This window comes from Rhea pennata, chromosome 8 (genome assembly GCF_028389875.1).
Source record: "Rhea pennata isolate bPtePen1 chromosome 8, bPtePen1.pri, whole genome shotgun sequence".
NCBI classification, from domain to species: Eukaryota; Metazoa; Chordata; class Aves; order Rheiformes; family Rheidae; genus Rhea; species Rhea pennata.
In genome coordinates, this window is record NC_084670.1 from 22741866 (window position 1) to 22758945 (window position 17080).

The window sequence follows — 17080 nt, forward strand, 5'->3', positions numbered from 1 at the left end:
AAGCTATTAAAATACTACATAAAAGACAAATATTTTTCAAAGCATTGGAATAGGGATGGCAGCAGATGGTGCTATAATCAAAGAGAAGAATACTCTAAAAAATACTCTGTAATGCGATTTTATCTTGAATTAACATGATAATATGTAGTAATTTTTTTAAGCAGTTTTTATTTAGGCTTATAGCAGTTTCTCTTGAGGTAGCACAGTTGCAGAGGTGAGGTGAGCTGGGGCCAGGGCGTTGGGGCGTGCTCTCGGAGGGGGGGGTTCCCGTGAGCCGCGCTGCAGGCTGGAGCGCAGCAGTGAGGAGCCTGCGCTGTCGCCGCCCCTGCAGGGCTCCTCCGCCCTGGCCTGACCACCGCCGCCGGGCTCCGCTGGGAAGATGCTGCTGGAGTCTCCTGAACGTGACGCAAATTAACCCCCAAATGTACGTACGAAAGTGTGTTACGTATTTTATGTATGCTTATTTCCTGTATAAAGTCCCTGTAAGAAGTTTGTAAGGGACAGTGCAACGTTTCCAAAGAGACTGTTGACAGGAAGCAGAATTGCTATGCCTGTACAAAATCTGCAGCTGCTGAGAGAAGTTCTGTGGGGAAGGACTCGAAGATCCCATAGAAACTAAACTACTTTCCTTTTATAGCCTTTTTACCGTCCGAAGTTTCAGAAGGCCTACGTCAAAACTCTCGTGTATTGCCATTCAGCTGAGTTAGGCGTTGCTTGTGTAGTTTGATGTGCACTGAAGTAAAACTGGGATAACACTCTGACTTCGGTCCTTCGGTCTAAAAAACAGATGTTGACTGGAGTTTGGCAATTACTGAATCTGTCTGGCTGACCCTGGAACCAGGGTTTGTTTATCTGCTTGCTCCTTAATCTGGCTCACGGGCTATAATAAACCTGAAAATGATCTGGGCTTTAATCCCTGGTTTAACCCTGTCCCTTCCCCAACCCCAAACAGCACCTGGCAACCCAAGGATAAATCTTCATAATGGAATATTTTTTGAAAGGTGAAATCTATAATTTATATCTGAGGAAATCTCTTAACGTGTTGGCAAAGATACCAAGATATACTCTGGTGCCATGTGATCTGTACAAAATAATGAAGTTGGTTCTCCCTGCCTTGTAGCTTTTTCAAGATTTTTTTTGAGTCCCTAATGAGTTTTCAGCCAGTTGAAATACAGTAGTATATTGAATATCTAGAATGACTGAACTTTGTGCAAAACAGAAGCTTGTCTGGGCGTAATGCAAGAGAAAGATAACTTGGAATCAAGATTGATAGGATATTCTAAAAATGCTGAAGAAAAGATGTTTAAACTGTGAACACTATTTTTCCTGGGAATGTGTAATTTTCTTAAGATCAGGTAAAATGTTGTAATTTTTGTGATGTTTTTGTACACTTGTTTTAAGATGTCTAAGAGCTACTGCTGCTTCTGTATTAAATTTAAGATACTGCAGAGAGAAGTTTATTATTTTGATGCATATTATGTGATTTTTATTTTACTAAATAAGTATCACTTCAAGTATGGAAGAAAGTAGATGATTAAGTCAGTAATACCCAGTGTTGTCCTCCTTCTTTTAAGAGCAAATTTAAATACTGTTGCTAGCATCCTTAGCATTTTGAGGGTAGCAGCTGAGTTTCATACCACAGACTTTCTACCCAGCAGAAAATGAGCTGACTGCCTCCTGAGTTCTCGGGTTCTTCAAGACAGCAGTGGAGTTCTTCAGAAATAACAGGTCTCTCCCACATTCTTTGAATTGCGATCAACCAAACTCTCTCTACTTTACTATGGAAATACAGTAGTTTTTTTTTCCCCCCAAGTTTTAAAGCATTTTGAAGCTGGAGCCTTCAGAGTGTACTGGAGATTTCAGCATATCCGTTTTACTATTTGTACTGAAACTAGAACAGCCATAAACCTTATTTTAAAGAAATTAAAAAAAAAAAAAAATATATTGAGCTTTTTTCCCAAACACTAGGCCTTAGAGACAGTCTGGTCAAAATACATTATTCTTACTGCTTTGTAGAGCTTAGTTGCCATATATCTATTTTTTTGATTCACTTTGAGAAAGCAAAAAAATATATACATACATATATATATATATATATATATATATATATATGTGTGTGTGTGTGTAAAATATACTTCCTTACAGGTAAATTCCCCAGGTAGCATTGATCATAGCATAAGCACCCAAGAAACAGGCAAAACTGAAGGTCTCATTTCACCCTCAATGACTGAGACTTAAATGTGAGCCACTTTTTATATTATGTGTAAAAAGTATTGACAGTGCTTTGATTATTTGGCACCCTGATTGGGAGATGGGGGAGGGAAGGAGAGAAAAAAGTTTTGTGGAAATCTGACTCAAACTCAGAAAGTAGTTTGAGTGGGAGAAGATCAGTTTCTCTTGGCTCATTCCCTGTTAATGTATGTTCTTCCAATCAGGACAAAGAAACAACCTATCACAGAAATGAAAGCATGGAGATGACAACTGCTTGTGGCCAAAACTTAACCTGTATGCTTTACAAAAAAATCGCAAGTTACCAATTTCATTAAAATTGCTTTGTTCACTAGTAGCAAAACAAGCTAAACTTATCAAATGATTCATTCTAAATAACTCTGGTTGCCCTGAGAAGTACACTGACAGCTGATAGCAACAGGATTTGGAAGCAGCAGCTACACTATATAAACTGGCATAGCTTGCACTTGAATTCACTCCAAAGAGTGTAGCTTCACAGTCTGATGTGTGCTTCCTTTGCTTGAAAGGAAAATATGAGGGTTGTTTTGTAGAATTCACTTAACATTTTATATAAAATTCTGTTTGGATATTTGTGTCATAGCAGATCAGTTTTCAGCAGTACATTCTCAGATATATTTGTATGTTAAAAGGGGAGAGTTCCCCCCCCCCCCACAAAGCAAACCTGGAGACCCCTGTGTTTGTCCTTGACCCTTCACTGAAGTGTTTGGCAGCTCCCATGATACCATCCACAAAATCTCATTATTCCTTCATTGCCCTGTGTTGTTTCTGTGTGTTTTAATAGCTTCTGACAAAGAATAGGCACTTAGGAGAAAGTAACCAGATTTTGTGCTGTTATTTAAGGGAAGTAGTTCAACCTCCTGTTTGTGACATGTCTCTCTTATCTTGTAGGACTTGCATGTATCTCAGACCCTCTAAATCAACTTCTAAACATCAAGACTGCAAAAGGAGATTCTAAATAGTCTAAGGTAAACCTTAGACTAACTTCCCATTTGTTCTAAGCTCTATCTCTCTTTAGATTAAAGAAAAAAGAGGAAATGTTAATAGGCCTGTCATCTGTGTTAGTGTATATTAGGGCAATACGATATGACTTGGTAGTAGAGTGGTGCTAACTCAGCCTATTAGAAGGTAATGCAACTTGTTTTCCTCCTTTCTTTGGTACCTTTGCAGAGCTCTGCACACCTGGGCATTGAGAAGGAGGCTTTTTGGTTATGGAGCTTCACAGCATTTGCAGTGTCCTGCGTGCCTCTGTGTTACGTTCTCTGGGGAGAAGAATGTCTCCTCATAAGCTGTAGCAGGGACAGAGGTTGCTTTTGGTTTTGAGTCAGCATAGTATCTACTGTATTTGAGGGCTCCTCTATGATTAGTGCTTACGCTTTAATGACGGTTATCATGAATGACAGATCTGTATATGTTAAACTTCCAAAATATCTGGATTTTGTTGAAAACTCACTGTAAGAGGTGCATCACTTTTCCAAGGCCTTGTCTCATGCACAAGTCATACTAACACAACTAGAAAAAAGGCCTCTCTCATGGATGAGAGATATAAAGTATGGATTAAAATGGAAAATGAAATGTCGATTTCAGTCTCTATAACTACTCCTCTGCCATTTAGGTATTGGAGGGGGGCATTATAATAATAAAAATACTACTTTTACATGCTAGAGGCAACCTGTACTAGACAATGCCTGAATTTTAACTTCAGAAACTCTATGTTACCATTAGCATGGGAAGTCAATATAGTTTAGGTAAATCAATTCTCAAACAAAATAACAAATGAAGTTAAGTAAATAAGATGCCAGAGATAGGTAGGTGCTTTTAAATGGGTATTTCGTAATGTGTACTTTACCATCTTGCAGGAACATAAACGGGCAGTAAGGATAGCACAGCTGACCAGAGAAGACACGATGGGTATCTATTTTCTTCTGCTAGTTGTAGAGCTTTGTTGGGCCCAGTACAACCCCAACACTCAGCCTGGGAGGACGGCTATTGTGCATCTCTTTGAATGGCGTTGGGCCGATATTGCTCTCGAGTGCGAACGCTATTTAGCTCCTAATGGATTTGGAGGAGTTCAGGTATGTTGTTTCCTAGCAGTAGGTAGTAAAATTGCTTCACAGATGATAATTTGTTTTTCAGAGCAAAATGTTCAATTTAACAAAGGACAGGTTTTGAGAAAGAAAAATAGAAATTGGTAATGGGGTAGTAAATGCTGCAATCACATGTAAGGGTGAATTTATTTCATCTCTCCAAAGGGCATATGTTTCATCTCTGTACCATTTCATTTGGATGAATTAGAATTTCAAATTGCCAACTAAAGCTTTATTTACTGCTATGAAAAATAAAAGAAGGATCTACATTATCCCTATTTCATGTATTTCTGTTTATCTGCGTGATATTATTTAAATCAAAGGAAGCTTTTAAGAGGTAGACAAACATAAAATGAAACTGTGACAGAGCTCCCAGAGAGAGTACCAGGGTGCTGAAGGTATTTTTAAAAAACAGCAATGAAGAAAACAAACAAAAAAACCCTAGGCTGCTCACTGTGTGCACCCGGACTGGCAGGTTTCTCTCTGAAGCCAGAGTAAGCCTTTAAAAGGCCTGGCTTTGCAAGGATGGAGGGTGAGTGAGCAGGCAGAAAAGAACTGAAAGCAAGTCTTGGTTGGGGTGGAGGTGAGTGGGGGAGAATCCAGGGCAGCCGCAGAACAGGCACGTGTCCCAGTACTGGCAGCTGGGTGCGGTGTTAGCGTAGGAGAGCAGTAACCGATCATAGCACTTCAGTTTGTTTGTTGGCTTGCTCTGGAAAACTTGGTGAGAGAGTGCCGCAGCAGTCTGCCTGTCTCCTGGAACCCGGGAGTTAAAAACTTGGCCTGGCAACTTTCATATATTTTTTTGTTTGTTTGTTTTAAATACATCCTTTCTTTGCAATCTCCTTTTCCAGCGTCACAGGCCTGATTGATTTTAAACTGATTTTTCAAACTATGGTACACTCCTGCATTCCTTTTTAACCCATGACTGTGAGAGCCACGTGGCAATCCGTGGCTCTCGGAAAGGAAGTAGGTGCAACTGCTGCTCAGTTTGCCACAAAGCTGTGGATGTAAAGTAAACTGTGTGCAAAATGGTAGGATCAGCCAGTTGTGCCCAGAGACTTGGAAATGGCAACAAAAGCTTGTCGCCCAAAAGGTTTTCTGGAAAGAGTGCACGAACGGAAAAAGCTTATCCGGGAACTGTGAGGAGACTCATTGCACGTACACTTTAGCCAAAATATTACAAAAATTACAAAAGAAAATGTTTTAAAGATGTTACCTCAGTTTATTGTTTTACAGTCAGTTCTTCCCTGATTTTAGGCTATCTCTATTGACCTAACTGTTCGGATTTCAGACCCTTCTTTTGAGATATGAAGCCTAGGTCCCCGAAGATGATTAGGGATCTATGTCCATGGGTGTGATTTTATGATATGTTTTTACCTGCTGAAAGTCTGTACCCAAGTCTTTTTCTTCTATTTTTTCTACAGTGGGAGTAGAGGATACGGAGAATTTATGTGGACTAGGTATTACGAGCTTCTTGGATTAAAGGGATCTGATTTCTTTATTTTTACATTCTTTCTCTAACAATACTGAGCAAAATATCAAGTAAACGATAATCTGTACACTATTACCAAGAGATGACATTTTATTCACAGATTTCTCCTCCAAATGAAAATATTATCATTACTGATCCCTGGCAACCTTGGTGGGAAAGATACCAGCCAGTTAGCTACAAGCTCTGCACACGATCTGGAAATGAAACTGAATTTAGAGACATGGTGACCAGATGTAACAATGCTGGAGTAAGTGCTTTGAAAACTTTGTGTTAATAGTGTAAGGATATAGATGCCAGCAAGTTTAGAAAGGATGACCTGGTAGCTTTGGAGCAGAGGTGTTTGTTTCATTTACTTGCATGCTTATCAGTTGGCCTGCATGCTGTACCACCGCTGCTACCTAGGTTTATGAAAACTGTCTGACAATTTTAATGAAAGTAGAATATTTTAAATACAGAGAGTGTTGGGGAAAGCAAGTGAACGGAAGTAGTTCGACAGGACAGGAGATAAGAAAAAGACATTAATTAGTCAGTGGTGCTGTGGGAAGTAGCTTCCCCAAGTTGAAATGTGAATTTTATTCTCTAGGTACATATTTACGTGGATGCAGTAATCAACCATATGTGTGGAGCTAGTGCTGGCACTGGCAACCATACTACTTGTGGAAGCTATTTCAATGCAAAGACTGAAGATTTTCCAGCTGTGCCATACTCCAGCTTGGACTTTAATGATGGTAAATGTAAATCTAGAAGTGGAGACATTGAAAATTATCATGATGCATCCCAGGTAAACCTGAAACAGTAAATATTTTTCATGTCTATCTGCTCTTGGGCTGTTATTGCTTTGCTGCTCTTTGCTGTCAGACAAAAAAGACGAAACATCTCATGGAAAACCAGCCTAATCAGTTACGGAGGTTGATCAGAATAGCATTACTAATGTGAGCTCCGTTTTTTTAAAGGAATAGCTCTGCCTTTTTAGATACAGACAATGTGTTTGATACTTTACAAAGAGAATTTTAAAGTTGTTAAAATTTAGGGATTATACTGTGTTTAAAAGAAAGGTTAAGGTTGTTATTAATTGCCTCATTTATTATGTGGATGACTTCTTTGGTCTCAAGTTCAGGAGAGAGAGGTTAGAATTTCATAAAGAAAAGTCAGGCTAACACCTGGCAAGTTAACCTTGTATCTATAGTTTCCTCTCTTAAAAAAGATCTGCTAGTTTGCAAATAAGAACTCTGTCTGTTCCTGTATATCAGATTATAAGATCAGGATTGCAAAACTGCAACAGAGCAAGTAATTATTTTAGAAAAATAGATAGCTGTTTTGCTTGAACCATGTCTTGTGCTCCTCAAATGTATTTAATCTTTTTTAAATCTAAGTTTAGGGGAGAGATTTTTTGTGGAGATAGAGGAAGGGAGACTTTAAATGTCCAAGAAATCTTGAGCAGTTCTTGAGTAGCATGTGAAATGTCAGCTCCGTGGTACATGTTGCAGTATAGGCTGAGGTCCCTCTCTCCAGATGGATGTGCATAGCCATGGAAACTCACTGTAGAAGTTATTAAACGTATAACTGAATGTACTGAAATGCTTTTCTAAAATACGTTTTTTTGATGAAAGTCCATGCCAATCATTTTGTGTTTATAGGAAACAAAAACAAAAAAGGTCCAGGGAAAAAAAGATTTAATATTTAATAAAGCTATATAACTCAGGACTTATTAAAATTTTGAAATATCACTTCTATTTCCTCCATTAAAGAAGAAATAGATGCTATTGAAGAGAGTAATGAATTTGTATCTTAATAAACTGGAATAAAAATAGTACATCATTTATGTCCCATACTTTTACATAAAACATTAAAAACCTGATAGTAGATATAATGGTTTATTTCTTTCTTGTTGTATTCCTTCCACACTTACAGCTGTGTGGGCTGGCTGAATGCAGACTACTTGATGCTCCTTCTATGTAGATGTAAATAACTGTCCAAGGCACAAAATATGCATAGTAGACAATGACTAGTGGAGGTTTTATTTTGGCATTGTATTATAGACAATAAAATTAAACAAAAATACAGTAAGATCACTTTATTTTGTTTGTTAGTTGAAAAATATTTCATAAAAAAATTTTCTTATAGGTCCGTGACTGCCGCTTGGTTAGCCTTCTTGATCTGGCCCTGGAGAAGGACTATGTGCGCTCAAAAATTGCGGAGTACATGAACTACCTTATTGATATTGGTGTAGCAGGTTTCCGGATTGATGCTGCCAAGCATATGTGGCCTGAGGATGTGAAGGCAACTTTAGACAAACTGCACAACCTAAATACTAATTGGTTTTCTCCAGAATCTAAACCTTTCATTTACCAGGAGGTAATTAATTTTCTTAAACTCATTTTACAAGTATCCTTTTGCAGATATTCTGTAGACTGAGTCCTACGCTTGAAGCTATTCTTGTTTGAACTGGGACTGAGCACCTATCAGACTGAAGATCTATAAAAATAGATGTTAAGATTTAATAACCACATTTTCAGATCTTTAATCTCTCTGCTAATGGTTGTAGACATGCAAAATGCCTCATTTGTTTTGTACATTCTGAGCTGATAACCTGGAAATTTCAATTGAGATATAATCTTGATTGATTTCAGAAAGAGATTATTTCACTCTGTGTTTTTTGTACTGTATGGTAATACAAAAAAATACTGTAAGTCTGGCAAGGGATATTAAGGACAACAAGAAGGGATTGGACTAGATGATCCCAGAAGTCCCTTCCAACTTACCCATTCCGTGATTCTGTATTCCCAGTACATAAAACTGCAACAGAAAATGGCATAAACAGTGCTTTTTGAAATTTGAAATTTGTTTTACATCTCAGTTACAAATTCTAGTAAGAGCTGAGAAACTAGTAAGTATTGGTTTCAGTCAGCAGAAGCTAAATTCACTAGACATATTTTATTAAATCAGTATGTTACCTATAAGGTCTAAGGTACAAATACTGCAATATAGTTTATCTATATCATGAAAATAAGAAATGAACTGACCCATGTGCTGGAAACAATAGCATTGGGATCTAGACTAAAGATAAAGTTGTTATAGCCCAAGCCTTAATTATGCTATAGCAATCAGAGATGGTAATGAGGTAGGTGGTGGATATGGAAAAAAGGTCACCACAGCTGGGCTGAATTAAAGAGAAATAAAATAGTTTCAAATGCAATTTTGAAAGTAACTGAAATAATTTAACAAGCTCAAATTATTACTCTTTCATAGAACAGCTTATAGGGCAGTTTATTTCCATCTTTGTTAGCAAAAAGGAAAGTTTTCTTTTTTCTGTAGAACTGCCCAACTTCTTCCTGCCTTTATTCAGTCCCATTTTAACATGTCTACATTGTGTTTTATACTGAGGTGGGGTTCATTTACAGAGCAGAAGCAAATGTGATTAGCAGATACAAAAGTTATTTCTGTTTATGTGAGGCAAGAAATATTGTTCAGGGATGTACACTGTACTCCTTGGTTTAATATGTTTGGTCAGGCTGGCATAGATCCCTACTTTTTGTTTCCTGCGCCAGGTAATTGACTTGGGTGGAGAGCCGATCACAGGCAGTCAGTACTTTGGGAATGGCCGAGTGACGGAATTCAAATATGGTGCAAAACTGGGGACCGTGATCCGCAAGTGGAATGGCGAGAAGATGGCGTACTTAAAGTAAGGGTGACCATCCTGTGACTTCCGCGGGATAATGCAACTGGATGTGCAGCTGGACACGGCAGTCTCAAGCCTTTGTCTTTGTGTCTAGGAACTGGGGAGAAGGCTGGGGCTTTGTGCCTTCCGACAGAGCCCTGGTCTTTGTGGATAATCACGATAACCAGCGTGGGCATGGGGCTGGTGGAGCTTCAATCCTAACCTTCTGGGATGCCAGGTAAGAGATGCCGTTGTGTGGGGGATGCTACTTTTGTGGGTTTTTCTCCCTGGCATGATGTCCCTTTCTGTATCTCATTACTTCTGGTCTTACAGGCTTTACAAAATGGCAGTTGGTTTCATGCTGGCTCATCCATATGGATTCACGCGGGTGATGTCAAGCTTTCGTTGGCCAAGATATTTTGAAAATGGGAAGGTGAGTTTATAAAGATGGAGATCAATTTTCTGCCCGTAAGGATCCAAAGAGAGCCAGTGAACCAGTCAAGTCCAGCTAGGCTTGTAAATCTTAAATGATTTCTGTGTCCTGTGCTGTTTGCACGCGTTGGAAATGTGGTGTTCTCGCTAGCTTTCCTCTCCAGTCTGTATCTCTGCATTTTCAGTACGAATGGTAAAAGTTCTCTTTTCAATGAAAGGATGTTAATGACTGGTACGGACCACCAAGCAACTCGGATGGATCAATAAAATCCGTTACAATTAATGCAGATTCCACCTGTGGCAACGACTGGGTTTGTGAGCATCGCTGGCGTCAAATAAGGTAGGGTGCTGTGGAGGAGCGTTCAGCAAAGGCAGTTAATTTTGCATCGTGTTCTTTGTTGCTTTAGAGCTCTTGCAGTTACAGCAACAGCCATTCTTTGCACATGCAGGAACATGGTTATCTTCCGTAACGTGGTGGATGGTGAGCCTTTCTCAAACTGGTGGGACAACAACAGCAATCAAGTGGCTTTTGGACGTGGTAATAAAGGATTCATCGTCTTTAATAACGATGACTGGTAAGTCGTGGAGTTGAAGAGGCTGAGGGATGGTGGCTGTGGAGAGACGCACAGCGCCTCAAGCGCGGTCTGACACAAAGGTGGTGTGTTGTGTCTTTGCAACAGAACACAGTCAGGTGAAGGAGATGTGATAACACAGAAGCTAAGGCTTAGGGGTCTGAAGTGAGTATCTGAAGGTGTAGAAATGGCCTGTTAGTGTTTTTGGTGCACTAGTCCTATTCTCTGCCTCTGTCTGTCTGGGAAACAATGGCTGTGGCTGGAGTCCTGCCCATGGGTTGGAGTTGGAGCAGCTGGAGTTTTGGCAGCTGTGAGTGAAAAGGGAGCTCTCACCTCTCTCATGCCATCCAGCTGGAACGAGCTGGAGATCTAATTCCTGCTAACAGTGTGTGTCCTGCTGTGAAGCTTGGTGAACCCTTTGATTTTGTCCCATACTCCTTTTTTGAGGACTGGTGGTATCCCTACAGCCTGAGTTAGATTTCTGTGCTTGCATTCTAGACCTCCTGGTCTAGAGGGCCAAAAGAGAGGGTGGGGGTTGTTACAGGGATAAACCAAGAACTCTCTCCCACTCAACTGCCCTTCCAAGTAATGGCCCTGGCATCAGATCTGGAAGTGCTTGAGGCAGGTTGAGATACCTGTTTTGAAAACTCAGCATAAAGAGCATTCACTTGTTTTCACCTAGGCAAATGAATATGAATTTGCAAACTGGACTGCCTGCTGGTACCTACTGCGATGTTATTTCTGGACAGAAGGAGGACAACAGGTGTACCGGAATACAGGTGTACGTTTCCGGTGATGGCATGGCCAATTTCCAGATTAGTAACAATGCTGAAGACCCATTTGTTGCAATTCACGTTGATGCTAAATTGTAGCTCGAGCAAAATGTGTTTCTTCTCTTGGTCTGTACGTATACGATCGCCTCGTATTGAAGGATGAGTAACTCTCTGGATCTAGTGAATAAAATACAGGCTTTAAATCAAAGAGTAGTGCTTCTTCTCTTAACGGATTGGGTTGTGACTTTCTCACGTCATACTTCGTGGCAGGCAATGGTAGGTTTTAAGGATGTGCTGGCAATGTGTTGCTGTGCTGCCCAGATTGCAGGAACAGCAGGGGAAAAAAGCTTGGGTAAGTTAACCGGGCTCGTTTCCAAGGCCGATACGTGCACACACATCATGTGCTGAGGAGCGGCCACGCTGCGGCCAGTTGGCTGCTGGCTGCATGTATCGACACAGAAACGAGATGCCTTTCTGGTGACCAACCAAACGAAGCATGTGGCTCGGCAGACCCCAGTGGCCTGCTTCAAACTCACCTTCTCACGGCGGCTATCCCAAAGGCGAATGTGAAGCGAGATGTGTGTCCGGGCATTGCTTAGCCATCGTGACAGTGGCATAAGCGCAGCGCTGTCTCCATGGTGTGTTACTTCTGACAGTTCTGTAGTATCTTGCCTAATTATGGAGCCTGCGCACAGAGTGGGCAGCTCCCACAGTTTTACTGCCAGCCAAGAGACAATCCCCAGAAAATGCGCGCGTACCACCCTCGCTTGAAAGCAAACCGCCTCCTTGGGAGCAGGCGCTTGGCGTGAGCCGGTCTGCACAGGCAACTGCAAGAGGCATGGTAAGAGTTACTGTTCTGGAGAGCAGGGTTCACCCTGAAAGGCTATTTCCCTTTTCTGCAGGAGGGAGGGAGAGCGTGTGGTTGTGCTGGGGGGGGATTGGCTCGCACCGTGTTGAAGGCGCAGTGTGCTTGGCAAAGTGGGAGCACGAGGAAAGGCCGTGTCCCCGGCCCAGGGCTGGACCTGCCATCTCCCTCGCTAGGGGTGGCTAGAGCCACCTTTCTGAGGGCAGGGGCCCGCTGGCAAACCGCAGCCTTTGCGTCTGCTCACTGGAAAGGTGTCCCAGACTGGGGAGCCCCTCGCGGAAGGGGTGAGGAGCAGAGGCTGGTCTGCAGCAGCAGTTAATAGCCTTTGCAAACCTGTCTTTTCCCTCCGGGGTCACATCGGGGAGCCCTCCCACACCTTTGAAGCAGCCTGGCCCTGCCTGCTCGCTCGCTCGCTCTCTTTCTGGGTCAGCATAGCCCTGTCTGTGGGAGCTGTGCTGGCAGCGAGCTACAACCGTCAGAAACCAGGAGATGCCGTGCTGGCTACTGTTCAGAGATTCCCTGACCCGGCATATAGCACTTGCTCTAGCCGTAAAGATTGCTGTTCCTTTCTCTACCCCCTCCACTGCCGTGGCTAAGGATCGACCCGACACACACGGCCCGAGGAGTCCGCGAACGATCAGGAGGCAAGAACGTGCCGAATAAGGATAGGGAGATGCCTGTGCCTGCAAACACTCTGGGATCCAGTTTTTGTTGATGCTGGAAGGCAGCGAGTGGTTTTGCTGGCAGAAGCCGTGGTAGGTTGAGCCTTAGTTCTGCATCTAATGCTGGAACTGAATGCAGCAGGGAGGTGGAAATCACGAGGCAGTCTTGCTAGGTGGAAGTAAAACGCTGCTTGGACTGAGGTGTTGACTGCTGTGAAAGGACCAGGCCTGAACTGAGGGCTTGGCGGGGGGGTGCTTTTAATTCTACGGGGGCAATTTTGGCCCAGCGCTTTCCAGTGCGGCGCAAAGAAGGCAAAGTGTACGCAAGCAGCGTTGTCACCCAGGGCAAGAGCAGCTCTTTTAGATGGGTTGTGAAGCCCGGAGGGAGGTATAGTCAGCTGTCTTCCTGGTCTTCAGGTCATTCCCAGAATTCTTCTCCTTAAAAAATGTCATCATCGTTTTCACTCTCCGTTTTATACAAAACAGGTGTCAGGAAGGGCTATGGCAATGCTGAATGAAAGTCTGAAACTTTTGGGAGCCTTTTGTCCCGTTAAAAGTACAGCGTTTTCCAGGGCCCAGCAGGATGTCTAATTCCTTTGCTGAACTCCAGTATTTCACAGTTTTGTGGCCCCTATGTGTTAGCACATTATTTGTTGCAAATGAAGCGGTTCTCTCTTTCTTTGTGGAAACTGTGAGTTTTACTGAGTAATATCACCATCTGAAAGACTGATTCCAGGTATTCCTTTGCTTGTCTTTGTCATTTTATAGGCATTTCTGGTGCACTGCCTTACAGAGTAGCACCTGGTGAGCAAGCTAAGTTTCTTTCCCTCCTTTACAGTTGCCTCCTTCTTCTGTGAGCTCTTCTGGTGCTGTTTTTTTCTCATTGGATCTATCTGAGCCATTGCGTTGCTGATGCTTGCTCAAGAGAAAACTGGTGTGTTCACCATGTAACCAAGCCAAAAGTGTTGGTGGTAGCCCTTGCCAAAGTATTCTTCTTAGCAAATGACTACGCTTTTGTGACCAAGAAGTCCAATGGTATCCTGGGGTGCTTTAGGAAGACTGTTGCCAGCAGGTCAAGGGAGGTGATCTTGCTGCTCTGCTCAACCCTGGTAAGGGCTCATCTGGAGTACTATTTCCAGTTCTGGGCTCCCCAGTACAAAGGAGACATGGAGCTACTGGAGAAAGTCCAGCGTAGGGCTACAAAGATGATCAGAGGGCTGGAGCATCTGCCCTATGAGGAACGGCTGCGAGAGCTGGGCCTGTTCAGCCTGGGGAAGAGAAGACAGAGAGGGGATCTTATCAGCCCCTACAAATACCTTAAAGGAGAGTGTCAAGGAGAGTGTCTTTTCAGTTGTCCCATGTGACATGGACATGTCCCAGGACAAGATGCAGTGGGCACAAACTGAACCACAGGAAGTTCTGCCTGAACATGAGGAAGAATTTCTTCACTGTGAGAGTGACAGAGCACTGGAACAAGTTGCCCAGAAGGGTGTAGAGTCTCCTTCTCTGGAGATGCTCAAAACCTGCCTGGGTGCAATCCTGTCTAACATGCTCTAGGTGACCCTGCTTGAGTTGGGGGGTTGGATTGGATGATCGCCAGAGGTCCCTTCCAACCTCAACCATTCTGTGGTTCTGTGATTCTGTGAGTGTGCATCAGGATCCAACTCTTAGTACGCTGACTTCAACCACAGTAGCTTTGGAATTTTTTTTGCTGTTTCGGCAGTGTTTATAAGTTAAATCTGTTTATCAGAGGTCATTTTTCTTGCTTCATATTGTGAAGATGATAGGTTGCGCTGAGTTGTACTTTTAAAGTATGTTTTGTCAATGAGTTAAGCTATAACCTTTGCACTCCTAAGGACAGATGGAATTTTGGGCCCTGAGAAATAAAAAGGCAACTCAGAAGCTTGGCTATTACAGTGGCCTTCTCAAGGCTGAAACGATACCAGCCTTGCCCTTAAACACACAGTCACTCAAGTATATCGTGAGAAGGAAGTGGTCTTGTGGGAAGGGAGTGTGAGAACAAGCAGAGCTGAAGGAAGATGGGCCCCAGGTTGGCTAAGATGCCAGAGCTGGGTAGTTTCCAATTTCTAGAAAGAAGGAAAGCATTCCAAAGGAAGCTGGCCAGGAGAGCCTGTGGGAATTTGTCAAAATGCTATACCTTCTCATCTAGGCAAACTACTGATCAGCCTCTGGTTCTCTGCAGAAGGTGCCAAGCACAAGGGGAGTGGAAGTGGAGTGCGGCAAACACCAGTAAGGTCTCTAGTCTAGTGTGGGTGTGAAAGTTTTGTGGAAAGTTTTAAATGTCAACATTTTCTTTGTGTCGGCAATACATGATAATTCAAGTTAACTCTCCCTGAGTAAGCATCTTGAAGACCGACCTCCCTAAGTCTGTCACGTTCTATTTTAGTGGCCTGTCTGTGAATGTTTGAAGTATTTTCACAATCTGGCCATCACAAAGACATTTGTGACACATCACAAAGATGCCTGTTATTTGTTTAGCCAAGCTAAATAGCAGTAAGGGAGATGCATTGAGATTGGCCTTGTAGGATAGAGACCAGTTTGACGCTGTTGGGTCTTGCATGCACATTGACGCTGCAGCTCTCTACTGGGAAGGTGCTGCCACTGCAGTGTTGTATCACTGGTATATTAATTGGGCATGAGTTGTGCTAGGACCACTTGGGGAAGTACAGGGGCATGCCTGCATTTTTAGGTTTGCCATTTAAAAGCTTGTGCAAACAGGGCCTGTTTCTGCTTTTTCTCCTCGCCTGGGAAAGAGAAGAAGGTACAGGATGCACACTCAGTGACACGGCTAGTTTCAGGAAGATCAGAGTAGAGGAGGGAATTCAGCTGTCAAGTGCATTGAGGTTCCTCTGCTACTAGGGTGGTGGTGCCATATTGTGGCCTCTTTTATTTCTAATGGATGCTTCCCAAGCGTCACTGATTTTCTGGTGAATTTCTTTCAGAAATGTTTTTATCAGCGTATTTGGAAAGTGTCATCAGTGGGGCATTGATTTTATATGTTAGTACTGAATGAAGAACTGAAATCATGCTACGAGCCAAAGCTGTGAGGTTTTGGAAGTAGGAATTTGAAGGAGAAGCTAGAGGGGGCTCAGGCAACAGTTCTATTTGGATTCCAATATAATTTTGCGTTAAGCCTCCAGGACCCTTCTGCTGCATCTCCTTCTGAGCTCTCTTCTTTGCAACAGCTGACCTACTGGTCATTCAAAGGGAGAGGAAAACTTGCTCAGAGTCTCTATTGGACAGAAAAATACTGGAAATTTAGATAACTTTTTACCACGTTGTAACAATAGAGTTGCTCCACACAACTGTGTGGTGAAAATCCATCACAGTTTACAGCAAGGATTGGGCAATAACACTAGCAATGTATATGTGCAGGAAAATGGGTCACTTTCTAGTTAGGTGTCAGAGTGCAACACTCTCTGACCAGATGTTCCCATGTGGAGGGTGTGGAATGTTTAGCATCAGATTTGCTTGATTTGGAGTTTCAGGGGATTTTGATTTAACAGAGTGATACAGCAATATACCGAAATGGCAATGCAAGTGTAAGTTGCACTTAGCTGAATATAGCAATTGCAAGATACAGTTGGATCACAATACAAAGGAGATTCCCATTACTAGTCTCTGCAGTGTGCTCCACAGCACCAGACGTCCCTGGTTGCCAGGAAGGAATACATGAGTTGAAACCACCTCAAGCCCATTGCTCTCAGTCCTTTTGTTAGTTGTTCAGCTTTTATGCCCTATGTTGGGCTGAGCCAAGTATACATCCCCTCCTTGCCATGCTGCTCTGGCTATCTCAGGGAGGCAGTTGCACTCCTTTTGATTAACTCAGGGAAAAACATTTACATGACCAGTTGACCTGCTCAGCTGTGATACAGTCAGCTGATCCAGACATCCAATATAGCCATTTATCTAAAACAAAGGTCACCTTCCGGTCCCCTTTGTGCTACGATAAAATCAGCTTTCTTTGCAACAGCTGTAGTCGGTCACACCCTACCTTCTTCCCAGAGTCTCATGGGCACATCACCCTTGCCCAGCTCCTCTGAGCCTTCTTCCTGTTGGGGTTTATGAGTCAGTCACATTATTCCTGCAATTCCCATGTTGAAGGCTCCTGTCATGTTGCATGATTCATCTGCTATTGACTGACAGTAGCTGATCAGTCCCCTGGTTTTGTGCTAGTATAAATCCTGAGAGCTCGATGCTTTTGAATGCTGATGAGTTCGTTCTTATAGAGCTATTAAACTTCTGATGGTCCTTTATTTGCATTCTTTTTG

General features: G+C 42.5%; 1 protein-coding gene across 10 annotated transcripts; it reads left to right on the forward strand.

Annotated features, from left to right (window-relative positions):
- Window positions 1–280: 280 nt before the first annotated feature.
- On the forward strand, window positions 281–11469 carry LOC134143341 (pancreatic alpha-amylase-like). Of its 10 annotated transcripts, none has more exons than XM_062581345.1 (14): window positions 285–424; window positions 1643–1728; window positions 2436–2505; window positions 3139–3215; window positions 4107–4322; window positions 5927–6073; window positions 6410–6607; window positions 7951–8181; window positions 9375–9508; window positions 9600–9722; window positions 9818–9917; window positions 10135–10256; window positions 10366–10491; window positions 11171–11469. In XM_062581345.1, exons 5-14 carry the CDS (start codon window positions 4155–4157, stop codon window positions 11358–11360), a joined length of 1539 nt encoding a protein of 512 aa, XP_062437329.1. In that variant the 5' UTR covers window positions 285–424; window positions 1643–1728; window positions 2436–2505; window positions 3139–3215; window positions 4107–4154; the 3' UTR covers window positions 11361–11469. The 10 variants fall into 10 exon arrangements, with proteins under 10 accessions (XP_062437336.1, XP_062437335.1, XP_062437329.1 ...); XM_062581346.1 differs by having other exon boundaries at window positions 1656–1728; XM_062581347.1 differs by lacking the exon at window positions 2436–2505 and adding an exon at window positions 2146–2240 and having other exon boundaries at window positions 1659–1728.
- The last annotated feature ends 5611 nt before the right edge of the window (window positions 11470–17080 follow it).